Source organism: Periplaneta americana, chromosome 7 (genome assembly GCF_040183065.1).
Source record: "Periplaneta americana isolate PAMFEO1 chromosome 7, P.americana_PAMFEO1_priV1, whole genome shotgun sequence".
In the NCBI taxonomy this organism is placed as follows: domain Eukaryota; kingdom Metazoa; phylum Arthropoda; class Insecta; order Blattodea; family Blattidae; genus Periplaneta; species Periplaneta americana.
Window position 1 is genome coordinate 32209672 of NC_091123.1, and position 24925 is coordinate 32234596.

Consider the following 24925-nt stretch of genomic DNA (forward strand, 5'->3'; position numbering starts at 1 on the left):
TGTATGTAGTGTTTAAAGTATTCCTAGGGCATCCCCATTTCTTTCCTGCTAGTCTTTTTAGAAGGGAGAATCTTTTACGAGCTTTTTCAGAAATGTATTTCAAATGGTTGCTCCATGTTAACTTATTATCGAAAATAACTCCAAGATATTTGGATTCATAAGTCCTTGGAAGGTGATGGCCATTGTATATATATAAATCATTAAAATGTTCGTAAATTTAAAATCGCCATTGCCACTACCGACACTGTTGCCACCACCACCACTTCCAAAGGAATACTAACTCATGAAATGTAAGAAGGAAAAGAAAATACATCGGTTCAAATCTAGATATAAAAGTTGTTAGGTCTGCAGAATAGACCTCACTATGAAATTGTTTAAATAATTATGAATAACATATGACTTTTTTAATGTAATATTTGAGACAATTCTGAAAATACCAATTCAGCCAAGAAAAAGCACAGTCACACTCTTTCGTCTAGCAACAGGGCCATGATTTACTGGCGAAACACCTCTTTCGTTTTAGGATAATGGAGACATCATCCTGCAAATACTGTAACTCTAATACAGAGATGGACCAACATCACCTTTCAAATGTCCTGGCCTACAGTGACTCACAGAAGTGAAACGCTATTGGGAAGCCAGAAAGAAGATACTTTTTCTATAAAATTGTTTCTTAATGTTTGTTCACTTGTTGTTTTCTTTGAAGATTAATGATTTTATAATCAATTTACCAGCCATTAGACAAATAAATATTTGACAATAATATGAAACTTATAAAGGTACTTTGGCACAGCCTGGCCTCGAAAAATAGTACCCTGGTGCCACCAGGGCTGAAATACACCCCTGACTCCTACAAATTTTAAAAATTTTGCCTAAGATTTGCTCCATATACTTTTCAAACTCTCTGCAACAAAACTTGTTACTTTTTTCAGATTATTCTGTAAGAGTTAAGAAAAATTTATTTTATATACATATACATACATTCATAATGTTCTGCCAAATGGCAACTCTTTCACTGTAAACCCAATCTTTCCTATTTTCAGCCTTCCGCATATGATCTACTTATCTTAATGTCGTCTATCATCTGATATCTTCTTTTGCACTAAACTCTTCTCCCATTTCACCACTCCTTCCAGTGCATTCTTCAGTAGCCAGTTTCCTCTCTGCCAGTAACTCAAGCAATTCCTTTTCCTCTTCCTGATCAGTTTCAGCCTCATTCTTTCTTCACCCATCCATTCCAATACAGTTTCATTTCTTATTCTGTCTGTCCATTTCACTCACTCTATTCTTCTCCATATCCACATTTCATAAGCTTCTATTCGCTTCTCTTCATTTAGTCATAAGTTCACGTTTCTGCCACATACAATGCCACACTTCACACAAAGCACTTCACTACTCTCTTCCTTAGTTATGTATCCAGAGGTACGCAGGAGATGCTTCCTTTTCTATTAAAAGCTTCCTTTGCCATTGCTATCCTCCTTTTGACTTCCTGGCAGCAGCTCATGTTACTCCTTATAGTACACTCAAAGTATTATTTTTATTATTGGGTTATTTTACGATGCTGTATCAACATCTAGGTTATTTAGCATCTGAATGAAATGAAGGTGATAATGCCGGTGAAATAAGTCCGGGGTCCAGCACCAAAAGTTACCCAGCATTTGCTCGTATTGGGTTGAGGGAAAACCCCGGAAAAAACCTCAACCAGGTAACTTGTCCCGACCGGGATTCGAACCCGGGCCACCTGGCTTCGCGGCCAGATGAGCTGACCGTTACTCCACAGGTGTGGACCACCCCAAGTATTTGAAGCTGTCCACTTGCTCTACTGCTTCGTTTAGTATTCGCACGTTTACCATCAGCACCAAGTAAAAACAAAACCTGTCTTCTCAGGGAAAACTACCAGTATCTTCTCTTCCTTTTATTCACGGAACCATTGGTGTATGTGCAATGTGTTATCTGTCATGAAATGTGTTACATTGTCAGTGACATGTGTTATATAGTATCAATGAAATGTGTTCTAAAGTGTCAGTGAAAAGTGTCATAGTGCCAGTGCAGGGAGTGAGATGAGAGTAACGTGAAAGATTATTATCCATACCAATATAAAACTTATGTAGAGCCTATACATATGTAGGTTGTAATGTAAAATTAGGTTCACTTATTAATTATTATGTTATTTTATGTATTTGTAATTACTGTGTATAATTGTATTGTGTATTCTTATTGTCTGTCTGTCTATCTATCTACCTACCTATCTACCTACCTACCTACCTACCTACCTATCTATCTACACGATGTACAACTCCCTGCCTGACAACAGATTTTGTTATATAGAGTGAGACTGGTCTGCATAGAAATTCTCTGTATATTGCGTTTGTTACGGGAAGGATGGTGCTGTTTTTTGTCACTAGATGATTAGATAATGAATGAATGAATGAAGCCACTGTGTCCTATGAAGGGCTAGGGCCTCCTACAGGAGGGGAAGCTTGGTTGGTGTGGTTCACATGATGAGCTATTTCACGTGAAAAATATTTACATTCACTATGTAAGATAAAGTAAAATTTGTCAAATTTTAGTTCTATATGAGTTTGTCCACTATATGTTTCCACTCGTTCCTGATGCGTGCGATGGTTGACCAGTTCCCTCCCAGCTGCTGTTTGAATGTATCTGTCATCTTCTTCTTGGCCTGCCTTGTGTTCTCCTTCCTATGTAGAGGTCCCACATGGTGGTTTCCCGCGCCCATCTGCCTTGTTGCTGCCTTGCTACATGACCACCCCACTTCCACTTCGTTATGAGGGCCTTTTGTGTGATGTTCTCAGAAGCTGTAATTTTCTGCAGTGCCATGTTGGAGACCTTGTCTCTCAGTGAAAAGCCAACTATCTTCCACTCCATTTTTCTTTGACATATTTCGATGTTCATCTTTTGCCTCTCTGTGAGGGCCCAGATTTAGCAACCGTATGTTAGCACCGGGAATACACAGGAGGTAAGAGCCTCTAGTCTGAGTCTGTGGTTTATGGACCTGTTGAGGAGTATAAACTTTAGCGCCCAGAAGGCTTTCCAGGATTGTGTTATTTTCCTTTGTATTTCTTTCTCCATCCCTTGGTTTAGTGAGACAATCTGCCCTAGGTAGATGTAATCGTCCACGTGTTCTACTGCGTGTTCAGTTCAAAGTGTGTCATCATGCGCCTAGAGAATTCAATCTTCCTACACTTCCGCAAAGGCATATTACCTAGGTGCCAGAGAAGTTGTCTAGCAAGTACGGCATTCATTCTGAAGAGTACGTACCGATACGTACGGTAACGCTGGTAGTGGCAGGAATGTGAACTGTTTGGAACACGTACTGAGGTAAGTTTTTTCTTACTGTCGGGATATGGGGAGAGGGTTAAGACGATTACTTATGTATTTGTTGACATTAACTTGGACAGTCAACATGGACACGGAGAATTTGATTTGTGTTGTGGAATGTTGCCATAAGCAACCGATGATAACAAATACCCTGCATACGACTTGGCCGCGCAAAACACAGTTCGAAAGAGGTTATGGTAGCACACAGACCGTACAAACTGCCATACATTGCTACGACGTTGTTCAGATTGAACGCCTTGAATAATAGGCAACTTCTCTGACATAAAAGCTGAAACTCGCTTCAAATCGCTGACTCACAACAGTGACGTCATGACACACTTTGAAATGAACACCCAGTATCTCTGTTTCTAGTACTGAGATTGGTGTTGGCGTTCAATTTGACATTATTTTTGTTTTATTGTAATTGATTGAGAGCTCAACACTGTTGCTGAGCTCGTTCAATTCAATAAGCATTTGCTGTAGTTCGTTTGGCGACCTGGCAAACAGTACAACATCATCTGCAAATCTTAGGTTGGTTAATCTTCTGCCATTTATTATAATGCCATATTTTGTATCCCATTTGAGCTTCCTGAAGGGGGAACACATTACAGACACAGCGGGAAAAGCATGGAGAGCGTTACACTTTGTGATGAGGGTACTAAGAAAAGGTTCTGATAAATCCAAAGAGATTGCATATAAATCACTAGTACGTCCAGTAATGGAACATGGTGCTGCATGTTGGGATCCTTACAGATTAGAACATATTAAGACACTGGAAAAGATTAAAAAACGGGCTCTTAAGTGTTGTGGGAAAAATTCACCATTAAAATGGGACACACTCACGGACAGGAGAACACGAATTCGATTATCCGCACTGTTCAAAACATACAGAGGTGAGCCTGCCTGGAGAGAAATAAAAAATAGGTTGCAGCCGCCAAATTACTCTTCAAGGAACGACCACTCATATAAATTGAGGGAAAGAAGGCAGAGGACGGACACTGGAAAGTTTTCTTTTCTCAATCGTACTATCAGGGACTGGAATGCTTTACCTGCAGACTTACTAAAGGCTTTACCACAACCAAAAATGTATTTCAAAATAGGCTTAAGGACCTTACTAATAGACGGTAATTATACACAGTATTTAAAGGGTGTAAATGATATGTTGTTATTGAAGTGTTGTATCAGTAAAGAATTATTTTGTCAGTGAAGTGTGTTGTATCAGTGAAGAAGTATGTCGTGTCAGTGAAGTGTGCTGTGTAAGTGAAAGGTGTTCCTGTCAGTGAAGCTTTATAGTTTATAGTGGCAGTGCATAGTATTTGAACAGTGAAATGTTTTTGAAGTGTTAGTGAAATCAGGATAGAATCAGTGAAATGTGTCGTAGTTCCATTGCAGTGAGTGAGTTGACAGCGAAATGTGTGTAATTTGAAAGGTACTTGTGCAGATATGAACATATCATACTCGTGGGTTTTAGTTCGATCTTAGTTTTAAGATACAAATTAGACTTATTTCAAATGTTATTTTAAATGATCGTTTCATTTAATTTAGTATATTCCCTGTTGTTGTTGTTATTATTATTATTATTAATTATTGTTAGTATTAATTATTAGTATTATTATTAATTGTATTTTTAATTAATAAGTTTATTATTGTCATTATTGAGTGTAATTAGTTACCACTGCCACCGGGTATATACCCACTGCAGTGTGAATAAATACATACATACATACATACATACATACATACATACATACATACATACATACATACATAGCCGAAAAATCTGCCCCTCTTTTTCAGTCTTCACTTTTGCTTTGTTCTGAGCGAGATGTGTAATATCTGGTTCAATGTTTGAAACATGTAGACTCAGAAACAAAATTTGGAGCACCTGAATTTTCCAAGTTTCAATTATAACATACTGCGCATGCTCAGTAGGTGGCCCAAATTTTGTTTCTAGGTTTGTACTTATGCATACTTAAATCTGATTCAACATTCAATCGATTTTGATACTTGTTTTTCATGTGGATTATGCAAGTCTAGAAAAAGTCTTTTTGCACAAATATATTGTGCAGATGGGAAGTAATAGTCCAATAGATTTTTCTACCAATTGTGGGTATACATCCTCATGCATAATCAAAAGTCAGGAAGGTTATTCTGCTTCAAAGAAAGTTTCACAGAGCCATGTCATGTTCCCACACTGATTATGTTCTCAAGAAGTCAATGTTTTGAATTTCTGATTTCTTGACAATTAATTAAATGGATTTTTTATCCAGTCAATTGACTGCAATAAAGATTAATAATTGCGATTGCATGATATTTTTATTATATTTTTTATAATGCAATAACAAATCAAATTTTAGTTTGAAAACTTACTTGTGGACTCCTGATTAAAACTCTCAGTCCTGTGGGGGTCTGGGAATCATAATTTACTCTTCTAGTTTAAAACATAGTTTTCTGTAGCATCTGCTCTGACTGATATGTAGACCTACATCTATTACCAGACAACAGGTAAGTACATCTCACTTGACGAGTGTCAGAGGAATAACAATAATTGTTTGTATAAATCTGAAGTCTGATTAGTGTAATATGTTACTAGTCAGTGACGTAGTGACGTGTGCAATGGAAGGAAAAAGGAACTGGCCAACCTACCCCATTACCTCCTGGCTTAGTTGCCTCATGAGTGATGCCTTATTGGTATCACTTATGAGGTTCAAATCCATCTTCGGACAGTTGACTGAACAACATCATGTCTGTACCACAGCCTACTAAAAAATTTTTAATTTACTATTTAAGCTAATTGCCTACAATACGTCAAATTTGAAAAAAAAAAAAATCTCTAGTTTTATAGTACAATTAGTCTCCATAAGTGACATTTATCTAGATGAACCTTCATTGCATCGGAAATTTTTTCTCTCACCAACAAAATAAGTTCAATTCTGGTGACAAGAGTTAGAAGAATAGTAATTTCAGTGACAGCACACTTTCTTTAGTACCGTAGTGATTTATTAGAGTAAGCGACCGCCCCCCTTTCCTTAGCGTTTATTCTGTATATTTATTTAAATGTTTAATATATTACGTAGCCTACATCAGTACCATTCCGAAAACATGCTATGTATATAAGTAGATTATGAAGCAGTTTTAATAGGTTATAATGACACTACGTTATTGTGAGATTATCTATTGTGCTAGAGAGAAGAGCCCGAAGATTCACAATGGGATTCCTTACAGTTAGGAAAAACCTCAGGAGCGGGAGGAAGAAAAAAAAATCAGCTGCCAGATAATCATCCCAATTGAAATTCGAACCCACGTCCGAAAACAACTTCGAATCAGCAGGTAAACGCGGCACCGCATGAATTAAGACGGTATCTCTTAAGCTGTTTCCTTTCGTTCTTAGGCCTGTATTATTGGCTACATATTTTCCCCCATAACTACTTAATCGAAAATAAACCACGGATCCAAATGCACAGTTTTACGGCAAAATATAGTCTAATGGATGTGAATATATTAAATATATTATATTATTCAATACGTCATTGTAATGTGCATAAATAGCCGTCAATGAATGAAACGTTTGAAATAGGCCTACACCGTTGTACAAATTATCAGAATGAAATCAATTAGCTTGTATGGGGCAAAGACGCCATAAAGGAGTTTTCTTAACTCTATACTATACACTGGTACCCTATACACTTTCTATATTTTGATTTAAAGGACTATACCTTGATAATAGGTACTCTTGAAAGTCACGAATAATTATAAATGCTATTGCAGGTCACAATATTGTCAAAAACACTATCGTGTTTGGACACAATCTATTACACATATAACCAAAATCTTTGCCATTCAACAAAATATCACTTACAAACATTCGCTCACTTAAATGTTATTTCCGTCAAGTTCAAGCGCACTCGTAATCGTCACACTTTAAAAAAATAATAGCCGAAAAGTCTTACATTGAACCGAAAACAAACGCCAGAGACGCGAACTACAAACCATCCATGCATTGAATAATCAGTGTCGCCAACACAGAAGACAGAAAATACTCTCATTCTTGTAAACAATATAAATAGAATGTGATCGCAAGTGTTTTTGTAGCATAATTTTCCTTAGTAACGCTTTCGACTGCAGATGTCTGAGATGTCACTGAACGTCGAAATTCAACATGAGCAAGACAAATTTTGCTTGGAGCCCTCTTCTTTTACGGATCATAAATTTATATAGAACATGGGATCTACAGTTTTACCACAGTCTAGTATATACCGGTTAAACTATAAAACGTCTTTGGTATATAGTCACGAGGTTGGAGTTTATGAGGAAACTAGGAACAATAGACTGTGCAGGTATTATTTCGCATTGTCTGTAACGTTGCTTACGGTCTGTAATGAGGCGATAGTAGCGACCCTAGTGATTAGCAACTACATATGGATGTATATTTACTACTATTGAGCTTCGTATCTGTATACACTAGACTGTTTTACTCCCCTTTCCGAGAAAGCCAGGCTAAGCCCCTCACGGGGGGGGGGGAGACACCATTCGAATGAGGGATCCCGGTGGCCTTGCTCGATTTTGAGTTATTTTGTAGAAGAGGAAGACACAAAATAACCACAAAACTTCTTGTAGATGCAAGAAGAAATTCTATTAAATCATATACAGTAGTACTGAAATAATGTTTCCAACCAACATCTTTAAGATTTTTCGTCACTCTCCTAGTTTTTTTTTTTTTTTTTTTTACTGTAGCTCCTGGTAACAATAGTATCATTTAAGGGCAGTCTCCTCCCATAAAGAATAAATTAATAATTCAGTAACTTACTAGTAGGCCTACTATTTAAAGAAAAATGTGCGAAACGTATTTTAAAAATTAAAATATTCCATTTTCATAAAGGCTTAAGAAATTAAAGAAGAGCTATTTGGTCCACGTCTGACCATAAAACAAGTAGGCCAGGTTCAAACCCTGGTAGGGACAAGTCACGTGGTTGGGTTTTTTTCCCAGGGTTTTCCCTCAACCAATTGAAGCAGAATTGCTGGGTAGGTAACTTTTGGCGTTGGTCCTCGCACTCATTTTGCCATCATTAATTTACATATCATCCATACCATAGCCAGGTTAAGTTTGTGGTGCAGCGTGCTGTACTTGTACAAGAGTGCAGCTGTTCAGTTACCAAACAATTCACAGAATAGGAGTGGTAAGCACAATAAGCCTTAGGCTGCAGAGCAAGCCTTCGAGTCCCTCCTCCTCCAGTTTCCATTAAGTGGCCCGGGAAATTCTAAGGCTGAGTACGCAGTCATACCATAACAGTGTCTGTCATTTCTATCTGATCAGTGTGTTTCTACTGTGCGAACTGTGAATGTACTGTATAAAAATGTCGAAGCGTAAAGTGTTTTCTTTGAAAGACAAGGCGAATATTATAAATGACACTGAACGTGGTTTTTTGCAAGCAGACGTGGATCAACAGCATAGTTTAAGTAAATCAACCATGAGTAACAGTATACAGTGTAATCTATTCCACAAAAATTAAATATTTTAATTAATGTACAGTATTTTATTTTCTTGTTCACAACTTCATTCATTCCTGTTATTTAAGGTTATGGGAGACACATCGGATTTAGTGAACCTCGGATATAGTGAATGAAATATGCAAGTCCGCAGAGGTTCACTATATCCGGAGTTGTCTGTATTAAACATTGGATTTCCTTTGTATTCAATAAAAAACATTTCTTCCCAATCACACTTAAAAGTAGTACACTTATCGCTATAACTTGTATGAGACATGTTCTCTCTCTGTACTCTTGTAAGTTACTGATGTAGTGGTTAATGCTGTAACTCCACTGTCTCATCACAGCTGACGTCACATGAGGCAGACCGTCAACTTGCCATGTGGGCACGCTTCCTGCTCTTTGTCCATAGAATGCTATCGTGCACAGGTCTGCTTTATAATGACATTTCCATATGTTGTTGTTGTTTTCTAATGCCAGGCATTTGACAATAAAGCCATTTGACCTCTTGCACTCCAATATTTTTCAAAGATATTGTCATGGTTAGCCATTGACGCACAGGTTTTGAGATGTTTTGAAAATGGCAAGTTGTAGCCGATTTAAGTGAACACCATATTTTAACGTTTTGGTGGCTACTTCATTCACACACAACCCCCAGAATGTCTGGAGGACCACACCTGCTGTTGATCGAAGGGTCCATTGGACCTAACTGGGAGATCTTGTTGATCACCAGCTTTCCCTCCTTAAGCCACTGGAGGACGATTTTAGTGCCATAGCAGGTCAGCACTAGGAACAGAAAAGTAGGAAGGGTAGGAAGGAAAGTGAAAAGAACCTCTAGGCCTCGAATGCTCTAATGCCGTCGGGGTCGAAGAAAATAAGAGTTCAGTCAGAGGACTGGATAGGAAAGGGTAAAGAGAGAATTAGGTATTGAATAGAGGAAAATTATACCAAATTCGGCCAATAACTCATCAAGCTAACCAGTGCTAATTTATGAGTAGCCCCTCCCTTTAGTTCAGCTTGTATATAAACCCTTTATGAGTGAACGTTTCTATAGTTCCAGTTGTCACCAATAGAATGAGATAAACAGCATAAAATCGCTAAAAATGGACATTACCTGTTTTCCCCTCCCTTCAAATATAAACATAGAAATGAAATAGGAAACATATGCATATTTTATTATTCTCTATGTTACAGCCTTGGTTAACATTGTTTCCCAATCTGGTGAACACACTAGTCGTGTCTTGACAGGCCCAAGGTTTATCATATCTCCACCATGTGAGGACTGATCTAAATTGACAGCAATTAAATCCTGAAAATGAGAAATAATACATAATATCATTATCATTACTACTATCACTACTGTCATTATTATTATTGAACTTTAAAACACTTCGAACTCCAAGATATTTTACTTCTAACTATACAGTGCTGATTAAAAAGAAATATAAAGTTATATTCTCACCAACCTGTCGAAAACAAACTTGTGTGCCCATATCTACGTAGAGAACATTGTTGCCCAAAACTAGCCTTGCTTTTCCAGATTTCATTAATTGTAACTTCCCAATACAGCCTTCTGATAAAGTACTCAGAGTGCAATGTTTTGGTGTTGGTGATGTCTGCAAGCACAGAAAAATAAAAATACGATATATATATATATATATATATATATATATATATATATATATTATTCTCCATAAGTGACATTTATCTAGATGAACCTTCATTGTATCGGAAATTTTTTCTCTCTCACCAACAAATACGTTCAATTCTGGTGACAAAGGTTAGAAGAACAGTAATTTCAGTGACAGCACAATAAGCCTTAGGTTGCAGAGCAAGTGATTTATTAGAGTAAGCAACTGCCTTTCCTAAAATTTCCTGGACTGTAGTTTCAAACATAAAGCATCAGCCAGCTTTGACTCTAAGCAGCCAAGATATCCTACAAATAATCTTATATTCTTTAAGAATATGCATTATAAATTTGAGTGCCACTATTATTTTGTGTCAGTATTTGTTACATATGTTTTTACTTTTTGTTTGTTCTTTTTTTGCATCATTTAATATGTTAAGGTACGATCACACGTCGCTACTTTTGCAGCACTGCCGTACAAAAAACTGCACAACTCTTGTACTGCGACGTGTGAACAACGGTGCAACCCGAAAAGTAGCGGCTGCAGAACCTGCTGCCAGCTACATTTCCATGCTGCGCGCAACTTAAAAGTAGCGACGTGTGAACAGGGTTCTCAGGGTTGCAGCCGCAGCATTTTTGATATCGGTTTTGTTGAAACTTTTGCTGCGGTTGCAACCAGTGTTACCACCCAAATGTGTCAATGATACTTTTATTGTTTGGATGTATTTTCATGTTAGATATGATGAAAATAAATTATTTGTAAAAGTTATTAAATATACAACACAGTCTGAGCATAATTGGTGACGATATAATTCATTTTTTAAATTATCTGTAGCGTAGTTCCAAACAGGAGGGTTGCCAACATTGATTACGTGAATATACTGTTGGTTATCATTTAAGTATATAGGCGTTTTTAAAAGCTTTATAGTAAAAATAATGTTAATTTCTGAATACTAGTTAGGACAGAAAAGCAAATAATAGATAAGGAAGCTTTCACATGAGTTTCTTAATAATGCGAACATAACCGCAAAATGTATATTGAGAAGTCAACACGGAGATGGGAACCTGCAGCATGACTGCGGCTGCAAAAGTAGCGCCTTGTGTGTGAACAGACTCGCAACCTCCAGTTGCAACTTTTGCAGCACTCGGGTTGCGCAGCACGAAAAGTAGCGTGCAGCAAGCTACTTTTGGCTTACGTGTGAACACGACACGCAACTTTTGCAGCTGCAGTATAAAAGTAGCGACGTGTGACCGTACCTTTAGTGTAATTTTTATTATTTTCAATTTCTACTTCTATGTTCAGTTGTTTTTTTTTATGTCATATTCATACTGTCACTCGTTATTACTGTAGATTATTGCGCTGATGTATAATTTTTCTTGTAGTTGTATTGCATTTCTGGTGGTGTGTAAGAGAAGGCCTGATGGCCTTAACTCTACCAGAGTAAATAAATAAATAAATAAATAAAATTTCTCTTGCGAAAATTTTACTAAACTGACATAACTTGTTTTTCACTTTCCCTGTATGATCTTAAAATGCTATTTCAGATGATACTAAATGTCATTTCAATTATACATTTTTCATCAGACCCCCCATAAAATCGCATAAATGGAGTTTTACTGTACATACATAGCATAACATGATGATGATGATGACGATAAACAAACTGAAGAGAAATGACTAGAAGCATTTGAACTGAGGATATGGAGAGGAATGGAACATGTGAAATGAAGAGACAGAATAAGAAATGAAACTGTATTGGAAAGAGTGGATGAAGAAAGAATAATGCCAACAAGAGAAAAAGAAATTGGCTGGGTCACTGGCTACGAAGAAATTGCCTACTAAAGGATACACTGAAAGGAATGGTGAATGGGAGAAAAGTTCGAAGCAGAAGAAGATATCAGATGATAGACAACATTAAGATATGTGGATTGTATGCGGAGACTAAGAGGAACATTGGAGAATGCTGGCTTTGCAGTGAAAGACATGCCCTTGGGTAGATAACCATGAATGAATGAGTGAAATACCGATATGAGAAATGGGAGTATACCTTAAAGCCAACCACCAAACACTTACTTTATTCAAATTAAGCTTTCAGGAATAACTCCCTGTAAAGTTAATTTGAATAATTTCGAGGGAAAAATTGTTCCAGGGCCGGGTATCGAACCCGGGACCTTTGGTTAAACGTACCAACGCTCTCCCACTGAGCTACCCGGGAACTCTACACGACACCGATCCAATTTTTCCCTCTATATCCACAGACCTCAAAGTGGGCTGACAACCATCAAGCAACCAACATTTGAGTGCACACTAACTCTATGTGACTTTAAATTTAATTATTCAAATTAACTTTACAGGGAGTTATTCCTGAAAGCTTAATTTGCATAATACACGTCACTGTACGTAACAGAAAACCACAATTTAAAATCACACAGAGTTAGTGTGCACTCAAATGTTGGTTGCTTGACGGTTGTCAGCCCACTTTGAGGTCTGTGGATATAGAGGGAAAAATTGGATCGGTGTCGGGTAGAGTTCCCGGGTAGCTCAGTGGGAGATCGTTGGTACGTTTAACCAAAGGTCTCGGGTTTGATACCCGGCCCCGGAACAATTTTTCCCTCGAAATTATTCACTTACTTTATTCACCACATATTTCACTTAGACCCATTGGGATTCGAATTTGGGTTACCAATATGGAAAGTTATGGTCTAGCCATTTAGCTAATGATGCGCCCAAATTACAATATACCAATATACACACAGCTATTTCTTGTGAATTTCTTCAACATTAATTAATTACATACATACTGTACAATAATTTATAAATGAAGTCAGATGTCTTATCTTAGTGGATTATAGCATATGAAAATATAACTGGGTGTAAAGTGAATGTTTTCATTTACGTATGTACAATGAATGATAATTAAAGAAAATGCAATATAAATCGTGCAATGGTGTCACCTCTGTTGCATTATTTGGAGGAGCCTGGGACGAAGTAGCTGTAGATGCAGATGGTTTTGAAGGTCTTGCAGGTGCTACTGTCTCAGCTTCAGGTTTCAAACCTGGTAGGCAATCTGGCAGCTATGTAACAAAATACAACAAAACAATTTAAACCTGTGAAAACATAATTTTTACAGAGGATTTTGTTTATAAATGCCTTCACAGTCACACCTGCAAGAAAATCATTTCAGCTTCTTTACTCTTGAGTAAATCTCCAACATTTAAGAGTTCTGGTGTTTGCATCTTCGTCATTTTTGGTTCTTTATCGGGCTTTATTACGCCATTTTCTAGTTTTGGCTTGACGTCCATCTCTTCATCATCTATCACTTCTTTTTTAACTGAAACAATATAAAAAAACATTTTACAAAGATAATCTCTAACCTACCACTGACTGAGGTTCTGGCTAATACGTATACTTATTATCAGGCAGTACATCTCACTTAACAATATGTGTCAGAGGAAGAACAATTGTTTGTATACATCTGAAGTGTGCCTAGAATAATATGTAACTAGTCAGCAATGTATGCAATGGAGGGGGGGAAAGGAACTGGCCACCCTACCCCATTATCTCCTGGCTTAGTTACCTCATGAACGATGCCGTTGGTGTCACTTGTGAGGTTCAAACCTGTCTTCAGACAGTTGACTAAACAACAATCTCTAACCTAGAAACTTTTTAATAGGTTAGTAAATTCCTAACCATTGTGATATAAAGGTGCAAGGGATTTTTGCTTATACCTTTCGACTCAGTCATTTCCGGACCATGGTTCCTTATCTCAAATTGATACATGTGTCCTTCGCCATCATCCCTGAAAGATTGTAACACTACCTCGGAAACATCCTGTATACTATGAATTTTAAATTTTGTGATTACCACTTGAACTAAATTTCATGATAGTAAAGAGAATACAATGGTAAGCAGAAATGATAGTTCACGATAATGACAATATAAATTCCGCTGTGACAAACAAAATTTATAAATGAAAGTTTAAAAAAGAAGAAATTTTACATACAAATCTTGAAAGCATGCACACAAATACAGTGTTAGTATAAAAAGAGCATTCAACTGAGAAATGCCACAAATAGAACATATCAAACACAAGAAAAACAGTGCAATTTATAGGAAAAAACTGTGAGGTAGCTACTTTTGTTATATTCAGTAACTCAATTTCTGCAATCCAAGCCATAGCTTTAATCAATATTCTTACAAATTCCAAAATCGCAGAAATTCAATCATCCATACACACATTGACAAAACAAAATAAAAACCTGTAAATGCAATGGAGTTCTGCCCATTGTGGTATTATAAGCAATGATATTGCAAATTGTTTGGCAAAGAAAGGCACAAAAATGTTAAAAGCAGGCCTACCCTTAAAAAAGATATCTCATCACAGTGCCAAATTGTTCATACAAACACAATTTCAAATCAGAATTTTAAAGAAATTTCAAGAAAACAGTAATAATAAATCTTGGTCAGTATTGCTTACTGAAAAAGAATATACAGTAGAACCTCTATTACCCGTGGTAATGAAAGGGGTTAATGGAACGATTAATCGAAAAAATCGGATAATCCGTACCATAAAATATTTCCGTAAATTAAGTGAATAACACTTAATTTTCGTCATTTCCTCCGTGGTCTTGTGTTTAACACGCTTGGTAGTGAGTCAGAAGTTCATTAATTTTAATTCGGTTGTCAAAGACGTAGTTTTAAGGGGTAAGAAAACTCCTTGTAATGGCTGTCAGCGGAAAAATATAAAAAGTAGAGGTCTCATATTGTACATTTACATACTGCATACACTTTACCTTTTATTTTTATTCAATTGCTCACAGTTGTAACATCAATCTCATATTCTGATGCGAGATGATCCATAGTATCTCTTTTCCCAAACCACTTAATTATTTGCATTTTGTTCGATACTTAGCACAACATGTTTCTTTTGACACTCATGAAATACATTTTATATAGAAGTTGTAGTGTACGGCAACTTGAACAGTACACCAAACTGTGTAAGTGTAAATGCTTGTAATAACACTCTCTAGAAAAAAAAACGTAGGCCTATACTAATATAACATACAATAGAATCTACTTCATATGTTTCTGTAGCATAAAAAAAAAAAAAAAAAAAAAAAAAAAAAAAGAGGAGCAAGAGAAAGACAGTCGGATAATCCGCCAATCGGTTAATAGGGTGACGGATAATCAGGGTTTTACTGTATACCTGAATCTCCTCGACATGATGCAGTAGCAAAATTTCGAATGATAATTAGCCATGACTGTTTAGCAGCACACCTGTTTAAAATTGGAATTTTGGTTCACCAAAATGCATCCTGTGTAACTTAGAAGACTCTTTGATGAATCAAGAACATTTACGAAAATGTCCAGCTTTGGCGTCAAATCTCCTGGATTCGGACTCTAAATTATACTGGGAAGCTAGAAGGTGAATGGAGAACTTCCAAGTGCTTGGGCAATAGATACTACTACTACTACTACTACTACTACTACTTTTGTTATATTATGCCTTACTTTTAACTGCTCCAACTGTCTCTTCAGTCTTTGGTTTTGCTTCCTCTTTCACTTCTGATTTCAATTTAGCTGAAATGAAACAAAAATAACAAAAAACAATACATTTGACGTTGTTGTCTACTGTTAAAATTTCAGTTAATTTCTCAGAATGTATATTATATTTTTTGACACAGTATAAATCATGTCACACTTTCGAAATAATCCTTCCTGAACAAAGACGAATGGCTAATATTAATAAAAGTAATTTTTTACACACCTGTACTCAACATGGGCAACTTCACAGGCGCGTTTTCTGTGTCTGGATCTGCTGAAGGATCATCAACAAAATCATCCCTGAGCAGCTCCTTCAGTTTCATCTCTTCTTCTTCCTTATCTATTTTCCGATCATACTGAACAAACAAAATAAGAAACAATATAAGCATGTATATGTATATTACATAAAGCACAAACATATCAATAAGAAATGGACGAATTTGGGAGTGAAGGATTTTCTTAATGTTTAAAGGGCACTAATTGAATCGAAAATAGTTATACAACAGAGGAATAAATGATTCTTTATTAGATTTTCAATTGATATGGACAAAAATCATGATCCAATTCGCAACAGTTACCGAATAAGAAAGTGTTAAACATTAGGGAAAAAAACTTTTTTTTTCTGAGAAAACTATGGACTTTCCACCATTATGGCATTAATTTTTTGTTACATACAACATGAGCTATTCACTCTAAAAATTTGCAGGGTTATTTCACTTCCACCAGTATATGGCACAAATTAGCTACATCTAAGTAGAGAGCATGCTTTTATTGGCAACAGGCCATGACTGTTTGGCCAAACACCTGCATAGAATTGAAATATATCAGTCCCCTAACTGCCCATTGTGCAACTCAAATGAAGAAATGGATTCGGAACACCTCAAAATCTGTGTTTCAGTGGCTGACCATGACAATATCTTTGAAAAATGCGTTATTTTACGACGCTGTTTCAACATCTAGGTTATTCAGCGTCTGAATGAAATGAAGGTGATAATGCTGGTGAAATGAGTCCGGGGTCCACCACCAAAAGTTACCCAGCATTTGCTCGTATTGGTTTGAGGGAAAATCCCGGAAAAAACCTCAACCAGGTAACTTGCCCCGACCGGGATTCGAACCCGGGCCACCTGGTTTCGCGGCCAGACGCGCTGACCGTTACTCCACAGGTGTGGACTCTTTGAAAAATATTGGAGTGCAAGAGGTCAAATGACTTTATTGTCAAATGCCTGACATTAGAAAGTAACAACTACTTTACACTGTTATACGTATTAACAACAAAAATTCCTTTCACTACCAAAAATAGTAGCTACGGATTATCTGAAAAAGTCTTGTCTGAAACAGCCCTGCTCCTTTAGTTTGGATAAATAGGATTCTACTACACTTAATTTTACTTTGTACTGTATTACATTTATAATGTATTTACCTGCAGGTTGAGTTTAGGTTTTTGTAAGAAGTTATTTGATGAATCCCGATCACCACCACCGCCTCCTCCTCCGCTTCTTCTGTTTTTTGCAGCAGCAGCTATACCTTCAGCAAATACACCAGTTGACTGTAACATTGGGGAGCAGACGAAGTGTCACTTGACCAGCTTTTTCTTAAGAGTATCTTTTGACTACAGTACAATTTACAGGTACAACTGATTCCTCCTCCAAACATTTTGTGACTTTTGGTACAAGATATGCAATGTCTAGCAAGTTATACTGTTTAAGAAGAAAGAGGTATAGTAAAACCCTGGTAAGCCGGATTTCACTTAATCAGGACAGGCCAAAATAAAAAAAAAAACGGAAAAAATTAAAGAACCTTGTTTTAAGACTTACTTTTATGCACTAGAACTATGGAATTACAATAATTATAATATTACACCTATAGTATTAAAAATAAAGAAAATCCATCAAGTTTGCATTAAAGTACTGTAATTAAACTATACATTGCTTTACATTTTACTGTACTGTATAGTGTATTTAGGCCTATGCCCTTTAAATACACCACAATAAACGTGTTTTGTTGCTATAAACAGTTTTAATGCACTTTATACTGTTCTTTTAGGTTATTTTAGTTCATTTTGAATCTTGCGTACACCACTTTTAACACTTGAATATAAATAATTGATGAACTAGTGGACTTACTCGTGTTAAATATGTAATATTTTTCCGGCTTACAACTGTTTCAGTGCATCACGCACCATCATCAGAGCCTACTAGATCTCGGCGTCATCAAACATAATAGACAACATCATAAGGAAGACAAAACAAAAACTTAACAAACACATGAATACACAAAACACAACACAAACACAAGAACACAAGAAATACATCACACTAACATATGAAAACAAAAGCACACATAAGATCGCATCTTCATTCAGAAAACAGAAATACAACATAACATACAGAACAGAAAACACACTACAAAGACATCTCAACACACAAAAAACACAAAATAAATACGACCACACAGGTGTATACAAACTCACATGTAATAGTTGCGACAAGTTCTACATAGGACAGACAGGAAGATCATTCCAAACTCACTACAAAGAACACATTAAAGCTATAACCAGAGGACACAATACATCTACATACGCCGATCACATAACCAATGCCAACCATACATACAATAACATAAATACGGACATGGAAATCCTACACATACAACCCAAGAACCAAAAACTCAACACACTAGAACAATACGAAATATACAAACACACTAAAACACACCCCGATCAAATCCTCAACACACAGATCAATTTCAGTACACACACACTATTCGACTACACAATCCAACACATTCCAACAATAAAACACACCCTCCTAACAGGCAGAGAAGTTCGAGATGACGCCGAGATCTAGTAGGCTCTGATGATGGTGCGTGATGCACTGAAACAGCTGTAGGCCGGAAAAATATTACATATTTAACACGAGTAAGTCCACTAGTTCATCAATTATTTATTTTAGTTAATCCGGACTTAAGTTAAGAGTCTGCAATGTAACGCCGGGTGAAACAGGCCTTCATTGTCTGGACTCTATCAACTATACATCTTACAAATATGCCTTTCACCGCGGTGAAACAGACTGCAAACTCCCCCCACCCTCCAACACATTAATTAATACTGCAGAACTCATCCTTTTTATAACATTTATATTTTAATTTTAACCTTTTGACATATAGTGTAAGTTCATTACTTGACTGCACAAGTTTTTAACATTAGGCCATAGATGCCAATAGTTTCATATACGCGCAAATGAGAGATTTCAGTTATCTATGTAAATAAGTGTTTTATTTTGTATGTGAACCATTTAACCTCAGAGTTATGACAACTATATATTTGTAAAATGCCTGCATGTGCATTCAACTGCTAGATCAAAATGTACCTGATTAGTCCCTCACCTAATTTCAATATTGTTTGCTTAAGGATTCACCTGAAGATGACTTTTTATATAAGTCGAAAATATTTGTGACCTTTAAATTATAATATGATGTAACAGAATTATTTTCTGACTTCACATACTGATAAGTGTTTTGACTGAAAATATAAACTATTATTGAATTATACTTCATAACACTTTTCTGAAACAATATGACTTTTAAATTTAAGTTAAAACAGTCAACTTATCCCCTCAATTAGTCAGGATTAACGAGATTTTACTGTATTATAAATGAAGATGTTCAAAGATCTGAAACCTGTAAATATCATACCTGTATTAAGTTGTTTGGTTTATCTCGCTTCTTAAATTTTCCATCGTCTTTTCTTCTCTCCCATTTATCTTTGCTGTTTGCATGTTCGTCCTTCACATTTGCATCTCTAAAACCAAATTGAATACATAAAATTTAGGATTTTAAATTGCTTCTTCTTTTTTTATGAAGTGTAGAAGTTCAGAGTCACAATTGCAACATGATTGAGCAAATTTTTTAATTCACTACTAATTAGTTAGACTTTCTCATCAACGAATGTTCGTGATGTCATAGACTGTCCTGAGGAGTTAGCAGTGAATTTAAGAGCAACCTAATGCAATAAATGAACAGGAAATTTGCAGTCTACCCATGTCCATATATTAAATGTACACTGGATAAGATTATACACTGAAAACATTATTATAGTAATTTAAGGTTATTATTATTATTATTATTATTATTATTATTATTACTATATTAATAATATACTTGAACTGTGGAGTGCTACTATAATAATCCGTGGCGCTACAGCCCGTGAAGGGCCTAGACCAACCAGCCGGCCTCATGCCCACATGTCGAAGCAGAGGTGGACGATCATCCAACCAGAATGGAAGTATCGTGTGGTTAGCACGATGATCCCCCCCAGCCGTTATAGCTAGTATTCACAACCGGATTTCGCTACCTATCGTAGCTCCCCAAGTGCATCACGATGCTGGGTGGGCACCAGTCCCATACACTGGCCGAAATTTCATGAGAAAATTTCTTCCCCCATGAAGACTCGAACCAGCGCACATTCCGTAACGCGAGTCCTAGGCGGGATGCCTTAGACTGCGACGCCACAGTGCGGGACGGAGTGCTACTACTTCTTTTAAATTCAACTATTACACTTATACATACATTCACCCTAGTACACATTACTCTCCACAGATACACATCATGCATAGCATGGCCCGAAGTGGTATGCAACTTGAAAATTGGGTCACAGTCGTGTCATTTATCCAAAATATCCGGAACCCGAATCACTTAAGTGACATGGGTAAGCAATGGTCACACAAGCATGCACACACATACAATTACTTAAATAATGTTAAAATTAACAGAACAGATTGTGTTAAAGACCATAGCATAATCTTTGCCAGTGAACTTTATTTTCACATCATCATCATCCGTCACGAATTAGGCCTGTGTAGACCTGTTTCGGCCCCATCTAGCAGTCTTATAAAGGGTCTTCCTAACCTTTGATGTCCTCTGGGTTGATATTGCATCATCATTTTGGGGATTCTTGAATTGTCCATTCGTTTTACATGGTGTAGCCAATTTAGTTTGTATCTGTCTATTTTTTCTTCTACTGACTCTACGTCTAATTGTTCCAATATTTCTTCATTGCTTTTTCGATCTAAAAGAGTATATCCTGCTGTCCGTCTGAGAAATTTCATTTCCGTTGCTTTGATTCTGCTCATATCTCTTTTCCTTAATGTCCAAATCTCACTTCCGTATAAAAGGGAGGGTAATGCTAGAGTATTATATATTTTTATTCGTGTGGATTTTTGTACTAATTTAGCTTTTAATGTATTATTTATTATTCCTAAAATTTGTGTAAATTTGGTGATTTTCTTGTTCACATCTTTTTCATTTTGATAAGATATTTCACAACCCAGATAACTGAAATTTTGTACTTGTTCTAGGCATTGGTTATTGTGTATTATCTTACTTCTGATTGGATCTTGTCCCAAAAATGCCATTACTTTTGATTTTTGTGCTGAAATCTCCATCCCAAAATCTGATAATATTTTATTTAATGTAATGTAATTTAATCTTTGTAAGTTATCCTCTGAATTGGAAATTGTAACTTGATCGTCTGCAAAGAGCAGGGTATTTAATGTTAAGGTACTGGTTATTATGATTCCTGAGCATACAAATCACATAAACAAACAAGGAATCAGAATGTTGGGAATAATATGGTCAATAAATTAAATTTTCTCTACCCCTCATTCTCCTCTAATACTCTACAAGGTAGATCGAAACTCGAATATGCATCTGCAGTCTGAAATTCTGTTAAAACGAATGAGTGCTAAACTAGAAATTATCCAAAGAAAATTCTTACGTTATGTTTATACAGATTTCTGCCCAGTGACTTCAGGAACAACTGTGAGAAAAATTGTGATGAAGTTACTTTAAATGTCGGAGTTCATGTTGCTGAAGACAAGAACTTGATTTCCTATTTTTATTCAAAGTCCTTAAAGGTAAAATAACCTGAGACTCCTTCATGTGTACAATAGGTTTTTCTCCAAATATAGGCTACATACATTTCCTACATAGATCAGCTTACTGACAGGCTAATCACTGCTTAGTGATTTACAGATTAAAGAACAAGGTTATTTTCATTCAGTTAATTAATTACACAGTTGCAAAAAAAAAAACCACACACACACACAACACAAAACAACCCCCCTCCCCCCATCTCTCTCTCTTTCAATTTTGGAATATTGTGTATGACTACAAATACTCCCATGATTCTAAATCACCATCCGACTCAATCACTTATCACATAGCATGAAGACAGATCTACCACTACTCAAAAACTGTTTCCATGCAAGAAAGGCTTCAGATGTGTCATTGGGAAAAAGGAAGACATAACGAACCTTCTACTATAAGCTTAAATTAAACATTGAAATGCAAATCTGAAACGAATAAAACTGACAACAAAATTGTAATTAGGCCTACGCTTTATTTTTGTTCCTTTGAACATTGAGGTTTGGAGTGTAAACTCTTTTGGGTTTTGAGTCATTATTTTGGTTGAGCTTGCTAGGTCCAGGAGATCCCAAGGTGAGGTCACGACGTCCACCGAAAGATGGAAGGCGGCCTGGAGGTGCGCCCAAAGTTCCTGGTTCAATCTTTATGCCTGCAATCAGACCTGGTAACCTTCTTATATCCTTTTTGTTCTCCATAATTACGTTCCTAGAAAAAATGAACACGCCAATAATGTCCCCAGTATGTAACAGAACAAATAAATATAGGAATTTAGGTAATGTTTCTGTTTTCTACTACCAGAGGCGCAAGGAAATGTACTCTGGGGTAGATCACTAACTTTTTTTTTACTGGGTTCAAATTCTTGGTGCACAAAATGCCATACTGAATAGATTTTCACTAAGCATTTCCCTTACACAGTAGGCTATATATATTTTCAATTTTTACGTTCAGTATATATTGACACCAAACGAATGCATAAATAAATACAACTGAAATAACAGCCCTATGAAATCCTAATCACATATGAAATTAAAAAAAATATATATTAAGAATTACAGAAGAGATGACAATGATTTATCGTAAGAAAACACAATAAAGGGAGTTCGATATAAAAGTTTATAGTTCACTTTTTATTTCACACTTTACTAACCTGGACAACTATATTTACTTAATTTTTTACGTGTTTCAGTGCATTTTATTACTTATTCGGGGCCCACGAAACAGTTATCGTAAGAATAAAAAATTCTACGTAACCTAAAAATTTAATGTTTTCATTACTAACCAGTGAGCGCACTGTTACTGACCCACAAAAAGTGTAGCCAACTCGATTCTTGAAAACTTACTATGTTGTGATCAGGGTTATAAAGTAACGCAGAAATTGCTGTATTTACAAAATTATCAATGTAAAAAGTGATTATATTGCCGCTGTTAGGATTTAAAAACTATAAATCGTTATATTACCAAAAAAAATGAGATATAAGTTATCTGCTAAAGTTAAGTGAACACGGAAATACTACAGATCTAGCAAGAAAACCGCTATGTTGACAACACTGTAGCTGATCATGCAGTGTCACCAACTGACCAAACAGGAATAGTCGCTATTTGATTGTTACAGACAGTAAAATGTCGCTACAAAGGCGCTATTTTAAAATAATAATAATAATAATAATAATAATAATAATAATAATAATCTTTGTCAAATAGTCAAGGACCAAGGTCTAAATTCTGGTTTCATTATCCATTCAGTATTATTTTAATAGGGAGACCTCTTTAAATTAAATTCACTAAATACAGACTTCTGTAGTCGTGTGAGTGTGAATACCGTATTTCAATACTATAATGTTCCACCGTACAAAAAAAAAAAAAAAAAAAAAAAAAAAAAATGTAGGGCTCAGGTTTCATCATCTACAAACTGTGGAAATATGCATGCACTTATGCCGAAAAATACTAAAATATGATATAACTCGGAAATATGACGCAAAACGAGTCAAATATTGTTAAGAAATTAGTTACAATTTTTTTTATTCACCATTTTATAAAATTGTTTGTTTGAATATTTACTCCTTATATTGGCCATAGTGTTACTGTTCATCATATAAAAATAGACGGGAGAAAAGAGAAGTGAAAAAGTCTAACATCTATCCTGTGTGACTATTTCCTTTATAGCTATGTTAACAGAATTACTATTTATGAATTACTACCTGGCAACAGCGGGGCTGGAACCTCTTTAAGCGTCACATGTTGGGGGGGGGGGGTGAAGACGAGACCGACCAGAAACAATCTGGCCATATTTCTAACATGAAACCAACCAGCAACAATTTGGCCATACTACTAACATATTTTTTGTTTTTTGTGTTTTGACAACTTGTTGCTGGCGAATCCAGTGACGTACCTACTACTACCACTACAGTGTCTGCATTTAAAATTAAAATCGCGTTTGAAAAGAGGGACAATTTCGGAAGTTCATTAAAAACTGGGGACAGATTTTAGCAAGGGACAAAAGTATGGACTTGAGGACTGTCCCCAGGAAACAGGGGCGTCTGATAATCTTATTTTAAATGCTGTTTTTCGTACACAGAAAAAAAAAATTACCCAAAAAGACTTGTACGAATTTGTAAACAAGAACGACCATCAAGGAGAAGGCACCCCAAGTGACTACCCACGAGATGGGACAGCAGCTGATCAATTACTTACATAGAATGAGGCCTGACAAACAGGGGAAACCCTAATCAAATGAAGAAGATAAGTAGAAATTACTGCATTGTACATATAGCTATTTCAAGCAGATTTATGAGAAATTAATTACTCATATTTATACTTAAGCCAAAAAATTATAAATGAAGTCCAATGAATGTCTTAATTCTTAATTTTGTGCCTGTTGTAATTCAGGAAACGAAAGTTAATCTTATTTGCGTAAATACTGAATGATTTCTGAATAACGGTTCAGGAAAATAAGCTATAAACGGTAATATTGTTCACAACACAATAAAGGAACTGAACTGTTGCAA

General features: G+C 36.0%; 2 protein-coding genes across 14 annotated transcripts in view; both read right to left on the reverse strand.

Moving 5' to 3' along the window:
- Positions 1-7650, reverse strand: part of LOC138703032 (modifier of mdg4-like) — a 193548-nt gene extending 185898 nt beyond the window's left edge. For 3 of the 13 annotated variants that reach the window (XM_069830546.1, XM_069830544.1, XM_069830551.1), the window contains exon 1: positions 7199-7646. The gene's annotated coding sequence lies outside the window, so the exon portion shown is untranslated. Of the gene's footprint in view, positions 1-7055 lie in introns of all 13 variants that reach the window. The other 10 variants (XM_069830552.1, XM_069830548.1, XM_069830545.1 and 7 more) reach the window with 7 other exon arrangements.
- A 2325-nt stretch (positions 7651-9975) lies between these two features.
- On the reverse strand, positions 9976-23205 carry Polr3D (RNA polymerase III subunit C53). The gene is made up of 10 exons (XM_069830559.1): positions 23068-23205; positions 22392-22625; positions 19692-19797; positions 17419-17544; positions 16222-16354; positions 15966-16034; positions 13619-13785; positions 13409-13528; positions 10293-10442; positions 9976-10135 (listed from the first exon to the last, which is right to left on the reverse strand). The coding sequence occupies exons 2-10, from the start codon at positions 22613-22615 to the stop codon at positions 10010-10012; spliced, it is 1221 nt and encodes a 406-aa protein (XP_069686660.1). The 5' UTR covers positions 22616-22625; positions 23068-23205; the 3' UTR covers positions 9976-10009.
- Positions 23206-24925: the final 1720 nt, after the last annotated feature.